The sequence below is a fragment of the Anser anser genome (genome assembly GCF_964211835.1).
Source record: "Anser anser genome assembly, chromosome: 5".
Classification (NCBI taxonomy): domain Eukaryota; kingdom Metazoa; phylum Chordata; class Aves; order Anseriformes; family Anatidae; genus Anser; species Anser anser.
The window spans coordinates 38,898,414-38,921,322 of record NC_139725.1 but is presented as its reverse complement, the minus strand read 5'-3'; the positions used below and the strand labels follow the sequence as shown (position 1 = coordinate 38,921,322).

The 22,909-nt window shown below is 50.2% G+C and overlaps 3 protein-coding genes across 7 annotated transcripts in view; 2 read left to right on the top strand and 1 right to left on the bottom strand.

Moving 5' to 3' along the window:
* LSP1 (lymphocyte specific protein 1) overlaps nt 1-12,983 on the top strand; it is a 40,336-nt gene extending 27,353 nt beyond the window's left edge. For all 3 annotated transcript variants that reach the window (XM_083838542.1, XM_083838540.1, XM_083838541.1), the window contains 6 exons: nt 476-519; nt 692-773; nt 1,137-1,277; nt 1,936-2,016; nt 2,711-2,825; nt 11,684-12,983. In XM_083838542.1, the coding sequence (XP_083694668.1) occupies nt 476-519; nt 692-773; nt 1,137-1,277; nt 1,936-2,016; nt 2,711-2,800 (438 nt within the window). In that variant the 3' untranslated portion in view covers nt 2,801-2,825; nt 11,684-12,983. The remainder of the gene's footprint in view (nt 1-475; nt 520-691; nt 774-1,136; nt 1,278-1,935; nt 2,017-2,710; nt 2,826-11,683) is intronic.
* On the bottom strand, nt 6,731-22,001 carry PRR33 (proline rich 33). Of its 2 annotated transcripts, XM_083838531.1 has the most exons (3): nt 20,894-22,001; nt 15,450-15,577; nt 6,731-8,492 (listed from the first exon to the last, which is right to left on the bottom strand). In XM_083838531.1, exons 2-3 carry the CDS (start codon nt 15,468-15,470, stop codon nt 6,879-6,881), a joined length of 1,635 nt encoding a protein of 544 aa, XP_083694657.1. In that variant the 5' UTR covers nt 15,471-15,577; nt 20,894-22,001; the 3' UTR covers nt 6,731-6,878. The 2 variants fall into 2 exon arrangements, with proteins under 2 accessions (XP_083694657.1, XP_083694658.1); XM_083838532.1 differs by lacking the exon at nt 20,894-22,001 and having other exon boundaries at nt 15,450-18,226.
* A 24-nt stretch (nt 22,002-22,025) lies between these two features.
* The window catches only part of TNNT3 (troponin T3, fast skeletal type), a 30,636-nt gene continuing 29,752 nt past the window's right edge, over nt 22,026-22,909 (top strand). The window contains exon 1 of one of the 2 annotated variants that reach the window (XM_083838547.1): nt 22,026-22,184. In XM_083838547.1, the coding sequence (XP_083694673.1) occupies nt 22,163-22,184 (22 nt within the window). In that variant the 5' untranslated portion in view covers nt 22,026-22,162. Of the gene's footprint in view, nt 22,191-22,909 lie in introns of both variants that reach the window. The other variant, XM_083838546.1, reaches the window with a different exon arrangement.

Sequence of the window (22,909 nt, the reverse complement as noted above, 5' to 3'; positions counted from 1 at the left end):
TGTCTTAGCCAAAGCGCTCTTGCACAGGAGGCTCTTGTGCAAAGCTCTCTTCCCTGATGGCCTGACCTGAAGGGTTGCCTTGCAGGTGGCTCCATGTGCTGAACTGCCCTGTCTGTGTGCTTCTCTGGTATGGACGAGCTAGTGTCACTCGTGGCTATGCTGCTGTGGTGCTTGGCTCCTCTTCTGCAGCAGTGGCTGGTGATAACTGCAATTTCCCCCTCTCTTTCTGTGCTTGCCACCCGCTTTCCTGGCAAGGAAACCAAGTGCCTGAGAAAGATAAGTCCTCGAGCAGAAGGAGTAAGGAGAAGGGATGTTTGCTGTTTCTGAGCATCATGAGAATGTGGGATTGAGTGCCCCAAATCTGGGGGAGAGAGCAGGGAAAGGGAAATATTTGAAATACGGTCAGCCAAGGTGACCTACATCCACCTGAGGCCCATATAGAAACCTAATATTTGTCTGTTCTCTCCCCCTTTAGATTACGGACAGAACCGAGTCTCTGAACCGCTCGATAAAGAAAAGGTACTTCTAGGGTTGTGTGAGGCTCAGGGTGAAGCAGGTCCCTGTTCTGCTTGGGGGGTGCCAGAGGGCCCTGCTGCCAGGGTGGGCAGGAGCAGGCTGCTCGTGGCCCTCATCTCCTCCCGCCGCCCTGAGGCACCAGGGCATCGCCTCATTCTTCTTCTCTTCTCCCCAGTAACAGCATCAAGAAGAGCCAGCCTCCCCTCCCCGTGTCGAAGATTGATGACAGGCTGGAGCAGTACACGCAAGCCATCGAGGTGAGGTGCTGTGCTCTCTGTCCGTGGCCTACAAGGAGCCCCCCATGCAGGGTGTAGCTCTACCACCGTGTCTCAGCCTCACCTTCTGGGAGGTGGCAACTGAGACTTCTCCCCTTGGATAGGAGCAGCTGTTTCTCCTGTCTGTCTCCTTCCAGGGCATGAAAGCTTCTTTAGTGAGCTGCCCTATCCTTGTTTCCTCGTGTTCCCTGTTTGTGGGGTGAGAGCCTCTGGCAGGAACCACCAACATCTCCTTTTAAAGCCCTTCATCCCTGAGAACCTCCAATTAGAGGGGAAAAAACAAAAAACAACATGCTCAGAGCTGTTAAGTTCCCCAATTGAGATCTCTTTTCATCTCTCTTCTAGACATCCACAAAGGCTCCAAAGCCTGTCCGACAGCCCTCTCTCGACCTTCCCACCACCAGCATGATGGTGGCCAGCACGAAAAGCCTCTGGGAGACTGGAGAGGTTGCAGCTCAGTCTGCTGTGAAGACCCCGGCCTGTAAGGTAAGGCAACTGTGGGATGTGTCGTGCTTTGTGCAGGAGAGAAACTCTGCTAGGGTGCCGAATTGTTCCTCAGTGGTGCAGCTAGGAAAGCCTCTGTGATGCTGGTTGAGGCCCTCCTTTGAAATAGGGGTAAATTCACTGGGGGGGAAACCATACATCTATTCTGCAGGAGATAGGGCTCAACTCCAGTTGTTGAGAGCAATATTGGGTCTATCACTGTGATGATAAATCTTGTAAATTTGGAAAATGCAATGGATATTATGGATTGCTCTTAATAACCTTACTTCTTGGTTGTTGTGAGCAAGGGTGGTTCTGTAACACATGGGTTGTAAGCCGGTGTTTATATGAGTAAAATTCCTTCCGCCCAAAAAAGCCTTGATGTTAACATGTCTTAAATAGTTAACAAACTTAAGAAAATAAACATCTGGGATCTCTGGTCCAGGCTCTTGTTGGAGACAGTGAGAGAGAGGAAAACACAGGATATACAAGGAATAGGAAGAAGTTTTCATAGTCTTGGGTTTTAGCTGCAGCTGCTGTAGGTCAGACAATGTGATACTGTAGCTGTAAAAGGAGGTCAGATACGTGGGGCTGGAGATGTGAACACAGGCACGTCCAGCACCACTGGTGGTGGAGGGTAATGAGAACCTCATCTTCTCAGGATATCGTGGCTGGGGACATCGTGAGTAAAAGAAGCCTTTGGGAACAGAAAGGCAATCCCAAACCTGAGACCAATATCAAGGTAAGTTGGTACATGTGTGGGGGCAGGAGTCCTTTCCTTTTCAGAGCAGGGAGAGGGCTCTTAACTGGGTTGGAAGCACTGAGAAGACAGTGACACATAGAGACAAAGGCTGCCTGTAACTATCAATGCAATCGCATGCATGAGGTCACTGTTAGGAAGAGCTCTTATAGCTCCAGTCCTAGCAAAAATGTGGGCAAAAAATCCATGATAACCAGTAATACTGACGGGTCTTCTGAATGGCTTGTTCTTCTTAGACAATGGGCTGGTAGCTCAAGCCTTCTAAGCTAAAATTGAACTGCAAACATGAGTTACTTAGCTCTTGTTATGCTTTTTAGGCCTGAGAGTAAAGAAAAACATCTGCAGTTAGGCCTAAAGTATTATCAATACTTGTAGATGGATCTGGGGTGTTGTGCCTACTGGTACCTCTGTGGGAAGGGCTATTAAATTCAGCAAGCAGCTGCTGTTCAAACTGTCCAGCCTGAGAGAAGATGGAAGTATGTTGTCTGTTCCTGGATCTGTATTGCTGCCAGTGTGCAGGGAATGAAAATGGCTTTTGCCATGGGTGAAACCAACCCTGCAGAGCACCAGGATCCCTAAGCCCTCTGGGATTACAGACAGCTATCACGTTCCTCTAGCTTTGGTTATTTGAGGGAGAAAGCTGCTGACTCTGGCTATTTCTTTCTCTCCTGTCCAGTCCACTCCTTCTGGCAAGAAGTACAAATTTGTTGCAACAGGCCATGGCCAGTACAAGAAGGTGTTGATAGACGATGCTGCAGAGCAATAGCATGCCTGGAGGACTCCTTAACCAGGTAGGTGGGGTGTGACCTTGCTCTGCACAACCAACTCCTGGTGCTGCTTTGGTGGGACACTTGGGTTATTTCTGCCAGCTAAACTTTGGGCAAGTTGGAAGATAAAATGCAATAACAGCTGGAGCCTTGCTTCTTGGGCAAATGCCTGGCTTTGGGCTGGAAGGAGCACAGCAGGAGTGTGTGCTTTTTTCTGATTTTTCCTGATGCTTCTAGGGAGCTGGGTACCTGTGTTTAACCTGCAAAACAAGTCTCTTAGCTATTTGTTGTTCTGGTGAAGGTGTTTGCCTTTGCAAGCTCAAATGGAGTATCCCTGCTGGATTTATTTACACTCTCTTCTGTTGCAAGGAGAAATACATAGCTGGAGGTCACTGACTGAGCATGGGGACTGATAGTCCTGAGATTCAAATAATTCAAATGATTCTGGGCTTTAATTCCAGTTACTTACTGGGGTGGGGTGGGGGAACTTGCAATGACTTCAGTGACCTCTTGGAACCAGCCCATGGTAGGGTTGTGGTGGGGAGGACATGAACATCTGCTGTGCTGGGTAGACCAACAGAGCAGACTGTCCTTGGGTGTGCAGCAAGCAGGGGGGACAGAGCTGGGATGTGTGACTTCTTGAAATGGTGTTTGCAGCTCAGGAATTCTTGCTCATGTTGTGTTTGGTAATAGATCTCCTGGTGTTATCTTGAGTGGATGATGGTAGAGGGATGTGGCAATAAGGAGGGATGGCACAGAGGGAGGTGATAACTGGCTGGATCCAACCAGGCAGCATCTGGCATTGAATGGAGAGGATGTTGCTGGGGGTGAAAACAAGCTCATTTTTTCCTTCTACTATGAAAAAGAAGCTTTATTTCATAGCCAAGCTTATAAATAGTGCTGTCTGCTACAAAACACCTTTGTTTCTGAGTTCTGCTCGGGGGTTTGCTATTTTTTTTCCTTCTTCAAGGAGCTGACTTCTGAATGTTGCTTTTTTCCCCTACTTTTGTGGTTTTCCCTGCTTTTGTGGTGCCCATTTAGAAGAGAACCTCTCTTGAATGCCAATCTGAGGTGGGCAGTAGTACAAACCCAAGCCTGCCCATAGCTACCTTTTCCTTTATAAGGGAGAAGGAGCCCACAGGGCTTGTGTCCTCTACTTGCTTCTCTGCCCATGGCTTCCAGAAACCCATTAAGGTCTCCTCTTTGATCTGTTGTCGTCTTTCTTCTGAAGTCTCTTTTGATGCACCAGGTAGATCCTACTGGGCTTCAATTTTTAACAGCAACATCTTGGCAGGTTTTGTTTGCCCCACCTAGTTTCTGCAAGCAGTTCAAAGGAAGGTGCCCTCAGGTTCACTTTCTTCCAGCAGCCTTTCTTAAAAGGTTGGTGACTATCTTGGTAAGTCCTCTAGGATACATTTGAACAGCCACTGAGCAGCACTGCTGTCCTATGGGCTTACTTGCATAAATGTGGTTTTTTGATTTTTTTTTCTTCTCTATGAATAGCAAAAGCACTGCAGCAGCTGAAGGATCTTGGCTAGTTGATGTTCTTGAGCTTTTAGCTGGTTATTTTATGTGCTGAGAGGTCCCTGCTCCTCAGATTCTCTTCCCCATGACTATGTTCATCCTTTTTTTCCCTACTGCATGATCCCCTCATGACTTTCTGCTCCCAAACCTTTCTGTTCTACCTGCGTATCCCTCACTCAACACTATCTCATCAGCTTCCTAGTCACTTGAGTGCAGGTACAGTTTTTCCGCTACTCTCCTGAGCTGCGGGACCTCTGAGCCAGCTGCTGAGTAAGAGGTTTTCTCTAAGCGGCAATCTGGGCTCTTACCAACAGCCTGAGGCTGTTTGACATTGACACTGAACTTCATGCCCAGTGGTGCTCCCCTTCCCTCGCTCATGACGGCAGCTCAGGCTGTGATGTGCTGTAAAGGCTCCGAAATAGGAGGTGGTGGAGATCTCCTGTTGCCTCTGGGCATCTGTTCTCCTGTCTGCAATGCTCTTGTGCCAGGGTTTGTCTCTGCAGGGCCCTCTTCTCTCAGGGAGGAAGGACCAAATGTTCAGGAATCAGACTTGCCTACCTCTAATTCCCTGTAGAAGCAGAGGTTCTCCATCCTTGTGCACCGGGGTTGGGCTGCAGATGCAGCCTGGTGGGAAGCCCAGCAGATGTAGGGCACAAGCCTCTCCTCTTTGCCTTGTGTGAGAGCTGCTCATTGTTCTGGATTGTTCTGGGTCACTGGTGCTGTAGGATAAAGTGGGTTAAAGCATAGCTGCTTCTGAAATAGTGTTCTCTGTCCCAATACAGTTAATCTCCCAACTCTAATCAATGTTTGTTTTGCCTTTGAATGCAGACTTGTGCATAGGTGTCCATCTATTTGCGCTACAGCAAGGTGCCACTTCATCACTGTGATAAGGTCATCTTTATCTGCCTTTAACGTTAAGCATTTTACGTGTTTTAAGCTGTGGTCTGTTTGATTTCTGTTCCTATGTGAATCTTTCTCTATAATCTTGTCTTGCAGCACGTCGAATTATCCTGCAAAGCTGATCTAGGATCCACTTGTGATTACAGAGGTGTTTCCAAACTACCTCTTTTCAGCTTTTTCTTGTGAAACTGGAGGTCAGAGGGAGGAGAAATCTAAGCTTTAGATACCTGGGCTTTTGCTTTCTTCTATTTTTCCTCTTGAAATAAGGAAGAGGATACAAAACAGAGGATAAGACTAGCAGAGTGAAAACTTCACTGAGCTCTCCTGATAGCATCATCACAAAATTGGAAGTCTGCAAAGCAGTAAAAAGGGCTTTTATTCCCCCTCCCCTCCCCCCACGTCTATTTCCAGTTAGGCTTGGGGAAATTGTGCTCAGCTCCATATCCTCTGTATGCGAAGAGAATGTCAAGAGCCCTGTATCCAATTTCCTATAGGGCTAAACATAGCAATCCTATATCAGCTGTGTAGGAACATCCCAGCATATGACAAAGTCCCTTGAGAGACAGAAATAGCTGGTCACCAGCTTTCTTGTTTATAAGCCTGGTGGTGATGGAGATGCAAAGGGGTGGCTATAATGCTGGATAGGACAGTTGTCTCTGTGGATGGCTGGTGTCAGGGAATTTGTTTTAATTAGCTCTTTTTCAGGACATCAGGCACCAGTAAGTTTGCAACTGTCATAATATGGCCCCTGAAAACAAGACTACGTGGGCTTAGCAGGATCCCCCAGAAAACAGCACCTTGTTAAATACACCAACTTGGATACTCACATGCTGAAGCAGGCTCTTGCTGATTATCATGAAAACACCAAACCCAGCTGTACTTAAAAAAAAAAAAAGTAAAATACATAGCAGAACTTGATTATTGCAAAGAAGCTGGTCTTCTGTGTGCTGCAACTTACTAGGCTGACCTAGAAGGGTGTGAAATGATAATGCCCAATTATTTTCGCAGTGGAACTGCTGTGTGAGAGTAGGATGGATTAGACTTCATGCTGTCCCTTTCTTGTGTCTCAGGTGAAGGGTTGTGTTTCCACCTTGCTTTAGTGTATTGCTGCAGGGTGCAGTGTTTGTAGTAGAGAGGCTAAGGACGTGTTTGCTCTTAAAGTTCAGTTTCTAAGACTCCCTAGGCAAGATGTGGAGCAATGCAGATTCCTTCATGTCATCTTATCTACCACAACTTTTGTTTCTAGGATTTCTCTTGCTCTTAAGCAGAGTAAAATAAATTTAGATTCCATCCTCCTCCTCCAAAATCCTCTAAAACAGACTTTTTCTACAGGCAATTCCTCCTCTTTGCTGTGTCACCTCTCCCTGCCACATTACTGCATAGTGTTTGTTGTTGTCTCTTTCTGAACCAAGTGTGCTTATTTTCCTGACTCATGACCTGTGGATGTGGTATGTTAGGCATTTGAGCTTATGTACATGTACAGAATAACCCTTAAACCCTCAGTGTGAGGCTGCTGGCTTGGAGGGGTTTTATTTTATTTTTATTTTTTCCTGATACTAGGCTCTGTCAGGCAGAAAACCTAGCGGTAGGTGCTCTTGTGCTTGGCACCCCACAGGAACCTCCGGAGGATGGCTCTGGTCAAGCAGCTTGCCTTCAGTTGACTGACCACCCCGATGCTGTTCGGTTAAAGCTCCTGGTGTGCTCCTTGGCTGCTTGGGGTCCATACCGGCCCACCTCGAACATGGTGCTGATCCTCGCCATGGGTTTGGCAGCCAGCTCTCTCAGTTTCCGGGCATCGAAGCGTGGTTTGTGTAGAAGGATGGGCAGGCGGCGGGGAAGGAAGAAGCTTGCTTCCTTCTGCGCTTTCTTCTCGTCTGCTTTCTGCTTCTTCTCCTTGTTGACTGTCATCTGGTATAAAATAGCATCCCACATCCTTGTGGCCCTCGATTTAAATGGTCTGATGTCTCGACTGATGACTTCTTGAGAGCTGTCCTTCTTGTTCCCTTCGTCCTGCCCCTGCTTTTCTGGCTCAGGCTCAGGGAAGCTGGGTGTTTCTGGCTGCACCATCAAGTGCTTCCTAAGGCGATGCCAGCCATCAGCCCCAGGTCTTGCTGCTTCCCCTGATGCTACTGCTGGCTCTGTTTTGAGGGGAGGGCTGGTGTTTGGTAAGCTGGGGTCTGGCTGAGGGTGCATGACGTGTTCTGCCTTCATGTCTGCAGACACGGCCCCTGTGCTGTCAGCTCGGGCAGGGCTTGCTGTTTCTGGGTGTGCTGGCCTCCAGGGAGTGCTGGGTGTTGGTGGTTTTAAGCTCTCACCATTTGCCTCGGGCAATTCAGGAGCTCTCTCTGATCCGGGTATTTCTGTGTCACTTCCATGGGCTGTAACTTTATGGGAGTGGGCATCAGAGGTGCTGGGTTTGGGCAAGGGGGCTGTGGTGGGCTCTTGAGGAGAGGCAGGCCTGGGAGTGTGGTTAGGGGGCTCTGCCTCTGCAGCAGCAGGAAGGGGAGGCTCCGGTGTGGGAGCTGGGGCCTTGCTGTCATCAAGTGGTGCAGGTATCTGCCCTGGAGATGGTTCAGGTGCTGGAGAAGATCTTTTTTCTTCACTGCTGGTGGTTGCTTGGGTCTGGCTTGTTGGTGTCTTGGCCCTGGGCGCCTTGACGCTGCGGAAATAAGTGTGCACCTTGGTGATGTAGGTAACCTCTGGTGCCCTTTCTTTGCTGGGTGTGCTGGAAGGAGGAGGCTGGGGGACAATGAGTATCGAAGGGTTTTCTGGGGCAGGAAGGTGGGCATCTGGGCCTCCGGGCTGCTGTGGGGTCTGGGAAGCACCTGGCCTGTGTGGAGGGGGCTCAGCTGGCGGGGTTGTGAACCTGAGGTGCTCAGCGATGCGCCTCTGCTCGGTGACCTTCAGGGCGAAAGGCTTGCCCCTCCGGATCGGGGAGGGGACGCGGTGCTGGGTGACGGGCCTGACGGAGAGGTGGCCTGTGAGGCTGGCACATGCGGGAGCTGCAGCTTTGGGTGTCTCTGTAGGGGGAAGGCTCTCATTGTGCTCCAGGTCAGAGCTGGCCTCGTTCACGGGGGAGAGGCTGGACCGAAAGGACTTGGCTTGCTCTGCAGCTAGCACGGCGTTCTTCTTGGCTGCCTTCTTCAGCAGCTGCTGGAGCCTCAGGTTGTCCTTGCGGGGCTTTGGGAGTGTGGGAGGGGGGGAGAGGTGGTGGTGGGTGGGAGCGGGCTGGACGGAGGATGAGACCGTGATCAGCATTGTCATCTCCTGGAAGGAAGCACAAAGCTTAGGGTAGATGTGGGCTCACCCCTGGGCTAACGCTTCCAAGGGGGCAAGTTAGGAATGTCTCATAGTTTTCCAAATTCCAGCTATTAATACTCTGACACCGTGCTGTGTGCAGCAGGGCAGCCATAAACTGCGTGTGTCACTTGAGGCCAAGTCAATACCAGCTTTGATTTCAGCTGGCAGAAGGGCATCCCTGCGAAAGGCAGGATTTAAAAAGCTGTGCTTATCTGGTGGTAAAGTGCCTTGTCGTTGTCGTAATGCTAGCTCTGGTGTTGCCTTTCTGTGTCGAGCTCAGTGGCAGCCTCCTTTATTTGCACTCGTTAGTCTTCAAGACAAAACCTAGCTTTCCCTTTCTGTTAAGGAGCACTGCTGCTGTTGTCCCAGTACAACACATTCTCCAGCAAAACAGAAATAGGCTGTGGTCTGGACAGGGTCTCCTTTCCAGCGGCAATCACACCTGGAACCCCTTCAGCTGAAACTGCTGCTCATGGCAGGATGCACAGCAGCTCTCCCAGCTTTCTGCCACCAGCTCACTGGAGCAGCACTTTGCTGCTGCCACCAATCCCTTTCTGCTGAGCCCTGTGCAGACTCCCTGTGCCGGGGGCAGCAAGGTAAACCTAGTCCCAGTTCTCCTCTTTCTCCTCCTCAGCAAGGCTGGGGAACACCAACCACCAAGCCACAACTATTTGGCAGCTCCCAGAAAGAAATGTGACTCTGCCCTGGCTCTCGCTCAGTGTAGAGTTGCTGAGTTTTGCTGTGAAATGAGGCATAAATCACTGAGCCCCCTAATCCCCAGCGCTGGATGCAGCCGAGCATCCTGAAACGAGGAAGAGGAGATGGGGCGAGGAAGAGGAGACGGGGTGATGTCAGGGTTGCCCAGAGGGGCTATTGCATGTGCTCTGCTTAGTGAGATTTCAGCCCGAGCATCAATCCAGAGGCAAGGGGTGTAGCATGATACCACAGTGCAGGAGAACTACCCCTAAATAAAGCTCTCAGAAGAGCAGAACGGATATTTGTGCTTGAGCACCTGGCATTGCCGTTGGGCTCATGGAAGCTCGTCCACACTGAGCAGACAGTGTATTTGCCAACTGTTCATGGAGGAGGTGAAAGGAGGATGACTCTTCCAAAAAAAAAAAAAAAAGAATGAGGGAGGGGAAAAAAGGGGAAGAGCAGCACCAAAGAGGTGTCATGTGGGTGAGCTGTCATCCAAAGCAGAAGTTGTGCTGGGCATGGTCTGGGCAGTGCCTAGCAAGTGGTGCGCTGCTCCCAGCTGGTGCGTTTATTTCAGCTGCAGCTATGAGAAACCTCCCAGCATTTTGGCGAGGGGGCTCGAGGGGATTTGGGCGAGCTGGGGTGACAACTGTTGAGCATTCCCAGCAGCTTATCAGCTTTGTGCCTTAGGCACAAGGCTGGGATTAGGACCTGCTCTATTCCAAGAGCTACTCCTGGAAACAAGTGTGTGATGGCCCCAAAAAAAACGCTGAGAGCCCACTCTATCATATACCTGCTGTTTTCCCCAGCACTGTAGGAATGCACTGTTTTTCTTCTGGATCAGAAAGCCAAAAAGCCTCAGTTGGAGAGGACGTACTTGCTGTTCAATGCTATTCTGGTTCTGTTTGCACAGGAATTGAAAACTGCTTGGGTCATTTTTATCTGCTGCAGCGTGAACTAGTACACTTGCCTGATGTTAGGATTGATTGTGGAATGATTTCATCCATCCCAGGTTAATGTGGTCCCACGGACAGCATACATTACAAGATGATCTGTGATCTAGCAGCATTGCTGAGCCAGAATTTTAAGGTTGAACTGCTCAGGCTCATTGTGTTGTGAATACTAAAGAGGTAGGGTGATGAAGTTCCCAATAACTAATCAGCTCCGAGTGCTCTTGTCCTATGGACTGCTGTATCCCAGAAAAATGTGGCTTCCCACAAGGGTAAAAGGGCAGAATCTGGGTCTTGCTGCAAACTGTGCCATATCCTACAGAGGAAGGCATGGGGCAGGGCGGGGAGGGGAAGATTGTAGAGAAACTTAGGTATAGTCTGCATGCACCGGGAAAACTCTTCCTCTGTTAGAAGTTAGACTCGTTTGTGCCCTGTGACCTCAGAATCTGTGGTCTGTGCTCTTAAGATCACTCTTGCTCCTGTCTCAGCATCCCTCTGGCTTGGCACCTGCTGTGCTGTGGGTATTAGAGTGCCCTAATGGTTGGTAACGTCCATGGCATGTCTGTGTGTTTGGATAGAGAAGCAGCGAGATGTGATGAGGCAGCAGAAGTAAGCCAGCTCTTAATTTGTTTGCCTCTCCTGTCATGCTTGGCTTTGTCTGAGTCTCCTTCAGAGCTTTGTGCGCTAGGGAGAAATCCTGCAACCAGCAAGGCTTGTGAGTGGCTTCCCCCTGGCTGCACAATGAAGCAAATGCGAAGGGGAAGACAGCTTTGCTTTCTTGCCAGCAGAAAGGACAGAGCTGAAAACCTGGGGATGGAGGGGAAACACTGCTTGAGAAGCTTGGGTGGGCTTGTGATGAGCTGGGAAGAAACAGAGCTGGAAACTGAGTCAAGAGGCTTTTAAAGGGTTAAGCTGGTCTGCTCTTGGTCACCCACCCTGGGACCCCAACTTGGGATCAGAAGGGAGTGTCTCGGAGTGGAGGAGCCATCCATCACTGGCAGACAAGGCATTTGTGTGCCGGGTCCCTCGGCAGTGCCAGCTGTCCCACGCGGAGCAGACCGGGAGCTGCAGGAACCCGATATGGCCACAGATGGTCCTGGGCGGAGCTGCGGCTGCCCGGGGCTGCAGGAACATGCTCCGTGCTCCAGTGGCTTTGGGCTTGGAAGGGAACCTGCTAATGGCCTCCTGGGGTGGAGGAGGCTGGTGGGAGCGTGTCCTTCCCTCTGCCTGGGCAGCTGTGACCTCTGCCGGGCATCAGCTGGGGCGGCCAAGCCCTGGATGCAGGGATGCTCAGGGCTGCAGCTCCGCCACCCTGCTCAGCTCCTGCCCTGCTGTGTAGTACAGCTGGCTGCCCTGCAGTGCAAAAGCTTGTATGGGCAGCGAAGTGGTTCACAGGGCTCTGAAAACAAGTGGGAGAAAGCCACCTTCAATTGCTAGACAAAACACAGCCCAGGGTATTACTTCTTGCCCTGCCACAAGTATGCTTAAACTTTTTGTTCTCTTGTCTTACAGCTGAGCTTGGTCCTGGCTCGATGCAATCTTCAATGCCACTATTTCCTCTGCTCCACAGAAGATAATGAAAGGATGTTTCTCTTCTCCTCCTGCCTGATGTCAGTCTGCCTCGGTATAGCCTGACTCTCCTCTTGGGGTGTGAGCAATGCCCTGTGCTGCCTCCGGCTGGGTGCAAGGAACGAGATCAGCTGGCAAAACCTAATCCCTGTTTTAACCTCCTACATGACTCTTTGGCTTTTTTTATTTTTGTTATTGTTAAATCTGGCTCCCCTATGGAGAAAGGAGGCTGTGGCTCTGCTCCCTCTTTCTCACATGCTGGAAGAGGAGGAGCTGCTGTCCTGCCCAGCCGGCAAGGCTCCTGCTGTATGGTGAACCACTTCTGACTCTTGGTGGCTGGGTGCTGGGAGAGAGGGGGGAGCTCACGAGAAACCCAGTGAGAACTGGTGCTTGAAAGGCTTTTGATGGGTGAGGACCCCATGTCACCCCATGGGTGAAGCTTTCCCCCGTTTACAGCACAGCCTCTGCAACATCTGCTTCGAAGATCTTCCATCTCTGTGTGTATGTCAAATTATATTTGACTTAATCCTTTTTTTAAGATTGTCCTTTAATCACAGTTAAGTAACCATGCTGCAATGTTCCTGCTACTTTTCCACCTCAACAGTGGCAATAGCAGCTTTGTCTCAAAAAGCTGAGCCTTCTCTCCATGTCTGTCATGGGTGTGAGGTCTCCTTGTCCAGGTGAGGAGCGTTGGTTGCTGGCATCATCTCCCTCCTCTCGGAAAAGGATTTGCTTGAGCCCCCAAGTTAGGGAACAAACAACTGAAATCTTTCTTCTGAATGTCAAAGGTGTCAGGCACACTGATAACCTGCACGTTGTCCTCCTGTGGGTGGGCAGGAGATATGGGAAATGACAGCTTCTCTTATGCTGGGGGCCACCAAGGTGAAATGGCATCCTCGCAAGTTGTTGGCAGAGGTCCGGGCTTGCTGTAGACGTGGGGAAAACACGCCCCTGAAGCGTGGCACTCTGATTTCCAGGCCACAGCTCTGTAAGCCAGCTCCCGAGCTCTCCCATGTCTTCATACTTCATGGTGTTAGCATGCCCCTGACCCCTTCTTTAAAGTCTTATTCCTGTCCTCTTCTCACAAAGGCTCTCAACATAACTTTGCAATTTGCTTCTGCCCTCCTGGAGGAAGGGCAGCCTCTCCTCCTGCATCAGTTTGCTTTCTGCTTAAATTCATGGCGTGTCCTGGATTATTTTTTTTGTAAGCATTTAATAAAATTTGAGGAAGATGTTGTAACAATGGTAACTCTGAGGATTTTGTTGATGTAGGAATTCCTGCAGCAAAGCTGGTCTCAAAACCCCTGCAACTCCCTGCCTGAGCAGAAATTGGAGGAAAAGAAACATCAGGCTGAGTAACAAGATGAAATGAGCTTGATATATGCTGGAAAAACATGCTTTTCCTAGGCCTGTTCTGTTTAAGGGATTCTTGTCTTGCTGTTTTCCCTATTACTGGGGGGGATGACAGGCTGGGATGAGTGGTGTTTGGGTGAGAGGTGCAGTGGCATGCAGAAGGCTTTCCAGAGCCATCAGCAAGGAGAAACAGAAAGCTCAGCTGCCCAGCTAATAGACCTGAGAAATCAGGCTTCAACCAAAGTCACCAGAGAAGTCAGCTATAAAAATCCTCTACAGCCTGCTCACACGGCTGAGATGCAGCCGATGTAGCTGTCTGCGTGGGCGCTCAGCCCTTCAGTGAGCTGCCTGCCCTATCTGCAACCATCTAATGAAAAACCTTTTACGGAGGTGACCTTCTAGGTAATAGCACTTCTGTCATGTAGGGACAGTGCATAGCCTGCACTACCCTTGCCTGTGCTTTCTGAAAGTGTTTAGAGCAGGAAAGGTTCCTGCCTTCACTTCTTTAAGTTTTTTTTTTCCATACAAGAAAGCTTTCTTCTTGCTGTCACCTTGTTGCCTACTGATATCCCCCATCCCCCTCTGTCCTCTGCTTCAGCTCCTCAGGGAGGCAGAAATTTGAGGAGCCATGGCCAGCGTCTGGCCACATCTTCGTTCCTTCCACACATCCTCTGCTGAGCTGTGATTTCCAAGCGAGGCCAGAGCAGTAGCAGTGTGGGGTATGAAGATGTCCCCGCCTGAGGTGAAAGCAGCCCTGTGCGGCCTGCTGGGGTGCAAAGGGCTCACAGCATTTTGTTTTGACTCCATCCTGCAGCTGGCAGGAGGGAAGAACAGCCAGAAACTGATTCTCCTGCCAGTGTGGAGAGTGTGGAAAAGCCCTGGAGTGTGCTTGTGTGAGATCGCTCCCAAATGAAGCTGCAGCAATGTGCTACTTGTCTTGTTCTGCAGCAGGCTTCAGGGCTGCTTTTTTTCAGTTTGCTTTACCAGATGATTCTGCATGAGAGATGGGACTGAAAAGCACTACCCATAACCGTTGCGATGCCTATTTCCTGCAGCATTTGAACTTGGGGAAAGCTTAGCTGATGGAAAACTGAAGTCTCTTTTGGACGTAATGTCTTCATTGTGCTTGTTCTGCCTCGAAACCAGAGGCTTGACTACTTCTGCTTCTCTTTCCAGGTATAAGATAATCATAGGCCGGTTTTATGACTGTCCTTATGAGTATATGCCGGCTAGTTAACAGATCTCTGCTCACCACTTGCTTGCAGCTCTGCATTGGGCTCCCGGTGAGGTGGCGGACACCAGGGTCTAAAGTTTCCTTGAAATGTGCCTGCTCTCTGAAGGAAAGGTCAGGGTCCGAGGCACCTGGGCCTGAATGTCAGAGCTTTACCTCCCACCACCACCTTGGGGAAGGGAAATAAACAAGCCCGAAGAGCAGGGCGTCTATAAATAATGAGGTGGCAGCTGATCGGCTGCGGAAAAAGACTCTGAGGTGGCTTATTCCTATCTCTTGCCAGCTCAACACACTTTCCCTAATGCCTTTTTTTTTTTTAAGTAAATAAAGAATGGATCTGACAGTGACAAAATCAATTAGATTTAGCTTTACTTGCTTAAAAATGATGGACCTCCTACAAGGATCCTGATGATGTTAACAAGACAGACCACGGGTGATTTCCCTGTGATTTTTGCATTGGGTCCCCAGAGGGTTTTGGTTGTAGCGGAGCAGTTTGTTTTAGATCATAAATTTCGGAAAGGTGCTGGAAAGCACTTAATCTCTTCATAACTTGAAGTGACAGTGGTTTAGTGATGCTAACAATGTGCACTTTTTGTCCTTCAAAGAAAGACTTGGGGCTTTCAGGAGTGAGGGGAAGAACAGAGGGAGGCTGGAAATACCTCAGGGGAAAATTTAATTGGATTTCTGTGAGTAAGCGCTTTAAAGCATGAAAGCAGCAAAGTGTGAGTGTAATTACTAAACTGAAGGTGCTTGGCTGGGCTGGGAGTCTCGCTTGCCTCCTCTAGGGATGGCCCAAAACAGCAGCTGCAGGTGCTGGTCCTGGCCCTCACCCTGCTGCTTGGGCCTCATCCTTGCAATCAGACTGCCTCCTCCACTTAAGGGTAAATATCCTGAAACCAAGACCCCGGATATGTCTCAGATTGCCCAGCCTCTTTCTTTGTCTTCAGAAAGACATCTAGCCTGGCTTTAGGGCATGCATGGAGGATCTACTGAATCCAACAGGGGTGTCCAAAGCAGACGGAGTGAGCACACCTCCCAGAGCAAACAACTGAGTGATGGAACAACAGATTGCTGCAAAAATTGGGAATCAACATCACGTGAGGAGAGATGAAATTCAGTACTTACTGATGTGTAACTTTTTTCCATCTGCAATCACTTGCATGTTGGGTGCCTCATGTTTGGTGTACAGGACTAACAGGTCATCATTTCTTCAAGATCATTTCAGGTGCTGTCTTCTTGCAATTTTCAGAGCCCTGTAAGTAAGTTCAAAACATCATATGAAAAGAGTATTTACAGTAGCCAATAAGTACAGGAGGTTTCTCAAAAATAAAAGTAGTCCTTTTTGAAAGCATGAAAGGTTCCATTGCCTAAAATAAGCATGAAGATGGGCTATCGAGTAACACCATTGCATGCTTCCAGCTTTGGATCTGCGAAGTTTGGCATCGGAGGCACCAGAGAGGTGAAGGGCAGATGATGGTGATGGTGCCAGGATAGATATTCTAGCAGGATAGCTCCAGGCAGTGAAACCAGTTGGAGGTTTTTCAAGTTTGCTGGTCAGATTCACAGTTTTGCAAAAGTCAGGGTTGCAAAATGCAAATTTGAAGCTGTGCTTTGATTGTTACCGTGCCTGGAGAGGGAGAGCATGAATCGTGGCTATGTCCGCCCTTGATCCTGGCATGATTTGTGCTGTATTAAGGGGTGCAAGCATGGAAAGTGCAGTGCTGGGAGCGGAGGAGAGGTGGTTTGGAGTTGGTGGATTGGGCAGGCAGCAATGAATTTTGGTTGCAGGACTAGGGGAGCTTTTCTGTCACTTGTATCAGCTGTATCAACACAGATTTGGGGTTAAACCAGTCCTTAAGAGCCACTTTCAACCCTGACACTTCTGCAGGTGTTGAAGGTGCTTGTTGGTGAATAGGATCAAACATCACATGGACTCGGAAAGCTGTGGCCCAGGCTGGCTCCTCTCTTGTTGGAGGTGAGCTCTCCATTTGCATTTTCCATCTCTACCTCTCTAATGAATGGTGAAATCGTGCCTGGCTCTGCTCTGACCCATGGAAGGATTTGGGGTGGATGCTCAGTCCTGTATGCAAATACCCTAATGCACTTAATTCCTCCTTGGCTGACAACTTTAACATCTCAAAACTGCCACTGTCTTTTAGGAATGCTAATGACTTTGTGCATCTCTAACACTGAAAATATTGCTAGGAAAAACAAACAAATGAGAAAACCAATAACAACCAGAGGCAATCCAACTGGAAACTTAGGAAAACAAACAAACAAAACAACAACAAAAAATCAACAAAAAACACTTTATGAATAAGAAAACTTAAATAGAATTTAAAAATGCCTAAGGACATGTTGTACCGTGCTCTGCTACTGTCACCACTGAAACCAGATGACCCTAATGAGTACATTCACAGCAGGCGCTGTATGAACAATGCGCAAGGTTGGTTTGCATTTGCATCTGATGCTGAAGTAAGAGGTCTTTGGATTCATCCCTATTTATTTTGCAAGCCTGCAGAGTTTCCCTCTCTGGCAGGCTTAGAGGGGGGATAAGATGGGGCAGATTCTCCTACTGATGGGGTTTTGCAGAGGGGATGACACGCTGGTGTCCTCTATGGAAGTGTTGGTTGAATCTCTCCCTCCTGATGCTGCAGGGAAAACCGTGGTATCAGGAAGATGGATGCAGACATACATAGGTAGTTTGCTCATTAATATGAGATAGTTTTTTTGCCTTTTATTCTCCTTTTCATACCCTGGAGACATAGAGATGTTATGGAGCTACCATCAGGAGAAGGTGTTGGCAGCCTGCAGCCACCCTCCAGGATTCAGGTAGGTGAACCCATGCCATTGCAAATACTTGTTCCATCTTCTCTTAAGGAAGGCCCTTGTTTTGTGTGAACGCTCATGAGTTCCTGTAGCCTGAAACCTCCCTCACACCACATAAAGATGCTGCCCTCATCCTTGTGCTTTCCTGACTGCTACAGTCACTCCTCATAGATGAAAGTATCAGGTGGGATTTGGGGGCTGGCCTCTGGATCTCTGCTCTCAGCTCTATCTTCACTTTCGCTTCTCCTGCAGAAACAGATCTGAATGACTTCTCTCTGAGACACTTGGGATGGGGTTTGGGCATGGCTGTGGAAAGGGCTGGGTATTGGAATGGATTCCTCAAGAGTCAAGAGCACTGCCCCAAGGCCTTTCTGGCTAGGATAAAGGAGAGACAAGCAACCAAACATCGACTACTGAGATCCCGACCCCAAACACCAAGCATGGGTGTTAGACAAGCCCGGGGGAGCCTGGTCTTTGTTTATTCCCTCTGAGTTGTGTTTCACATTCCCCAGGATCCCGTCATCGCCAGTAAAATGGCAGCGGTCTGCTGAGACTTAAATAGAGGAGGCAATTTTAAAGTTTAAGGCTATTCTGATCTCTGCTTGACCTGCTGCGCAAAACAGGTTACTGGATTTTACCCAGGAACAGAAAATAATTAATTATATATATATATTCTGTCCTTCCTCTGAGGCTACTTACTTAGTCTCTATCTGATCTGCCTTTTTATTGGCAGCTACTTCAATTAAATTGGAAAGAGTGTTTCATGCATACAGGGCACCTACTGTAACCTTGAGCTGCTGATCAAAGCCCTGTGCAGAAATGCTTTCTTGAGGGTGTGAGAAAGAAGAAAGGGAGGAAACCTGGATAAGAATTTAGTTTTCCGTCCCACTTTTCTGACTCCCGTTTCTCACCTGCCTTAAACCATGGTAAAAGGTTGATAATTGCAAGTGTCGCCAACCGGAAAAACAAACTTCTCACCCCTTCCCCAGTCAGATCTACAGGTTTTCCTGGATAACTTTAAGTGCTACAGTGTCTGTGTAAGTGGACAAGTGTGCCAAAAATGGAAAAAAAAATCTAAATATTTTGGTTTGAAAATATTCAGATAGGACTTCAGGGGGGAAAACTAAACCCACCAAAGAAACATTCAGACTGCGAATGATAGAAGCACGCAAGTAAAACCCATTTTCCTTGCAAGCAGTTTCACTTTGGGTAACAACCCATTCTGGATGAATGAACGTGTCCCTGCAAGGTCCTCTGCAGCTGCAGCGTGAGGGTGCAAGTGCAGAACCAGGGGCCAGCTTGGCTTGGGAAGGACCTCGGGAGATCCTCTGGCCAAGCGGGATCAGCTTTGATACTGGATCACTTTGCTCAGGGTCAGCAGCTGGTGAATAAGAGATTAATTTCAGGAGTTAGGTCTCTCCTGTGCAATTACCTGTTTCATAGGAAGGATGTGGCTGACTTTGTTTGCAAACTCTGCAGTCCCTAATGAACGTGCAGCTGCCCGTTGACCGATGCGCAAGGAGCACGGGGGCTGGCAGGATTAAGGAAAGATGCAAGCGTTTGGCTGAGCCGTGAGCCTTTCTGAGAGCTGTAAAGTTATCGGGGCTAGTGTGCATGCACGAGCATGTTGAAGTGTATGAGGGGCCCTGGGATCTCTCCCCCCTCCGAGTGCCTGGGGCCGCTGCAATAGGTCAGCCAACAGCCACAAAAGATGAGAAGGGCTGATTTCAGCTCTCGTGCAAGCGGCCCTGCTATGCTGCGTATTCCTGTGGCCTGTCTCAAGTAACCAGCCTGGGTGCTCCTACCTACCCAAAAGAAATGTGATATTTGGGTAGGTTTCCTCATGGAAACTTCTCCAGGTCTCTGTCCCAGCCTCTGGTCCCTACCTGAGGAGGAACACTGTTTTTTTTGTATCCTCTCCCAGGTGGAGATGCTGTCACCGTAAAAGCACGTCAGGCTCTGGCTTGTGGTCAGCAGATGGATGGGGTTTGGTGCACTTTGAGCCCTTGGTTCATGCCTGTGACCTGCTCTGCGTGGCCTCAGTGCTGTCTCCTAGCCTGGGTGCTGCCTGGTGGGTGAGAGGGGGTTCTCTAAAGAGAGGTGCTCACTGCACCCTCACCCAGCAACATCAGTAGGTTTGGGTAGAAATGAGGATACAGCTGGACTCGAGCAGTCATTTCTCCCTTGTCGGGTTGATGCTGAGAGTAGGGAACATGAGGCAGGTGGTGGTGGTTTCTTTGCTGGCGTGGCTGCATGGCAGCAGCTCAAAGGCACACGTGCTTTTTGCTGCTGGTGCAGGGAGAAGATGCTCAGAGATGATGTGTGAAGTGCATATCCTGGGGCAGGAGGATCTGCAGTAAACCAAGGCAAAGCTGGCAATAGAAATGTCGTGGGCTGTGGGTGGAACTGGTGTATGGCATCAAGAGGTGAGTAAAGGATGAGGCGTATATGGTTTGTGTGGGTAGCAAGGGGTGTGTGGCTAAGGCGTGAAACAAATGCTGGAGAGGATTATGGTTATGTGCTAAAGCTGATGGAGAGACCCACAAAGGGAAGAAAAGGCAAAGCATTGGAGTGGGCTATGGGGAACAAGCCTTGCTTGTGAGGCAGATGATGGCAAAGCAAAGAAAGGATGTGTGCATCAGACAAGCCACCTTTCCGAGGGATGGCACAGGTCCCCTGCTCCAGTGGGAAGAGAGAGCCAGACCAGCTGGGACTGGAAACACAACGCCCAGCTCAGGGCAGCCTGAACGAGACATGGGACATGGACATGAGTGCTCCCAATGGAGGCAACCCGAGGACAGTACTGAGCAGACAGGTGGGGGGAAGACAGAGCATGGAAATGCTGCGTTACACCACGATGAGAGTTAGTCTGGAGCAACTTGTCCAGATCAGGAATGGAGCTCAGCACAGACATGTGCATGTGGGAGCTAAGGGGATGCTGCAGGGAGCAATGTTTGCATCTGGTTGATTTTCTGTCAGAGGCAGCAGACTGTCTCCTGCATCTCCATCCCCAGGATGCTGTGCCCTATAAAACAGGGCACCGAGACCAGATGTCTACACATGAGCAATACCATGGAAAGCAAAGAGCTGCAGCAGGTCAAAAGAGCTGGCTACCTGTCTGTCCCTCCTGTAACCTGTGTCAACACCTATTTTGCCCTTTGCATGGCTCTGCCAACACCTGTTGGTGTGGGGCATCTGAGCTGAGATGTCCCATCAGCAACAAGGACAATCTATGAAGGACAGGCAGGTGAAGGAGGCTGGGGAAGACCTCTGCCAAACAGACCTGAAGGCAAACATAAAAGGGGAAATAGGCAGGGGACTCCCCTCTGGTACATTTCCACTCTGCTGCTCGTTTGGGCAAATACAGTATTTCTTGGAGACGTGCCCAGCCGGTGGAGTGCTGATGAAACCGAGCCAGTGGAAGATGGCAAAAATGCTGAATGATGCCCAAAATGCAGCCTGAAAGCTGCTCTGCTCTGTTGGTACTTTCAGGGAGCTGGGGCTGGGGAGAGAAAAGGCTGTGACGCCTGGTCTGGCCCCGCGTTCCCTGGCACCCAGAGTAGCTCTGCCACCCATCCAGCTCTAGGATGGTGCAAACCTGGCTGCACCGTCCTCTTCCCACCCAGTGAGTAACAAGAGCATCGCCTCAAGCCGGGTTTCAGGAGGCAGGTGAGGGGATAAGCTACCGGCCAGCCAGAAAGCACAAGCTGCAGAAGGGGATTTTTGCTCATGCACGTTACCTGGTGCATGGGAGGCTGCAGCGCCGTGCTCCGCGTCTTTTAAAGCTCTTCTCTACATCCTCGCTGGGGGACCCTTTCCTGCAAGTGGCAGGGAAAGAGTGGACAGGAATCGATCTGTGACCCAGGCCAAAAATATCGCCTGCCCTGCAGCTCCTAAAGGTTTCCTCTGCTCCTACAGGCTGGGAGAAAGGGGGTGCCCGCGCTGCCAGGCACACCGGCGGGCACGCTCTGCAGCATGGGATGCCTGCCAAAGGGGGACGGAGGGAGGGGACGGGGAGATGAAGCCTGCGAGGTCTGGTGAAATGGGAACTGTGATCTGCTGTGATCCTCTGCCGGCACAGCCCTGCAACTGCCGAGGGTGGCTGGGGGGTGAAAGCCTCCCGGGCTCCTCAGCTGCCTGCGTGGGTCCCCTCTCACACCGAAAGGCTCCTGACCAGGCGTTCAGGTGACTTGGGGGGGGGGGTTCAGCCACCTGGGGCTTGCCCTCTCTGAGATGTCCTTACTTAAACAGGGCTTTCTTGTCACACTGAGAAGGGCTCTGAGTGTGGCTCAAGGTTGGGCACGCTGTCTTGCTGTGCTCCTGCTCTGCTCTTGCATCTTAGCAAGAGGTGGCCCCACGCCGCACGCAACACACACACAAATCCCATGCTGCTGACTTCTTGCACGCCCTTTGGCAACCCGTTTTAAAGAGCATTGGGCAGCAGCAGGTCCCTGAGCTCCAGCACAACATGCAAACACAGCCGACTGCATTTTGAGAGCAGCAGGGGAGATCTCTGCCCGGCCAGGAGAGTGGAGGCAGCTGCTGCGCGTTCATACCAGGGGAAGCAGCGTGCCAGGACCGTGTTTTAAGCAACACCATGGAGCTCCAGAGGCTCCACATTTCGTTTCCTAGCTGCCTTTGCCTCAGATACCCCTCTTCAAGCTTCGCTTGCCTGGTGGCAGTGTAAATATAGAAACACAAGCCCTGCGTTTTTTTTCACCAAACATGTCCCTCCCATTTAAGCATCGTCTGTGCAAGTCCTCCAGCTGCTCCTATACATGGTATGACCTTTTTCCCCCCCCCTTCCCCTTGCTCCTCTCCCCTCTCAAGCCCCACTCCCTTCCCTTCCCTGCCCACCGTGGGGTCCCAGAGCCAATCGGCTCCTCCAGCCGATCGAATGTCACTATAACTTGAGGGCTGCATCACCTTGGGACGCTCGCAGATCCCAGCCCGTGCTGAAGGAAGCTCGGTGCTTCTCTCCTCTCCTCCCAGGTAAGCGGCAGGTTTGAATGGAGGAGGATCAAGGGGAGGGCTGGGGTTTTGTGGGATCTGGGTTCTTGCACGGCTCTGAGCATCTCTGCTGAAGACAAGGCACTTCTCCTTCCTCTATTTGGTTGGGCATCGCACAAGGCTACTGTCACCTGTGGAGATTTGGGTGCTGTGGACTTGCAAGGATCACCTCGGGGGGGGGGGAGACCCTTCCAAAGCCCAAGGCTGGGGATGAAGTCGTGCCTCTTGGGGTCAAGGAGGCATACATCGTACTCAGGAAAACCCCTGATTGGAAAAAGGGATGGCTATGGTGGGAGGGATGAAGGGCAGGACAACCAGGCAAGGAGGTGTGGGGCTGAGAAACACCGACACAGTAATGGAAAACTGCCCCCCTCCCATAGGAAAAGAAGAAAATTAGGGAAGGAACCCCTCCAGGAGGAAGGGGATGGGGGATTCATAGGGGCTATGGGATGCTCCCCACGTGTGGCTTCAAACCCCTGTGCATTGCTGGCCTGACCCCAGTGCAGTGACATGGAGGAGCTGCGGTGTGCTGGGGAGGCTGTAAGCGATGGCCAGGGCTGGCGGCCTGCCGGCACGGGACGAGAAGAGGCAGGGGGTATGCACCAAGCAGGCTGCTACCTCTTAGTCCACTTCTTTCTCTCAGCCAACCCCACACAGGGATCCGACAAGACCCAAAAACAGGGTTAAAGGGCACATTTGGGGGCAAAGAACTGACATTTTGCTTTGTGTTGCTGGAGTGTGTGGTA

Coding starts and splice junctions, on each gene's coding strand:
- PRR33 (XM_083838531.1), bottom strand. CDS start 15,470: ATGGAAAAAAGTTACACATCA. Junction 8,493..15,449: donor TGGAAAAAAGTTACACATCA/GTAAGTACTGAA, acceptor GCTTCCTTCCAG/GAGATGACAATGCTGATCAC.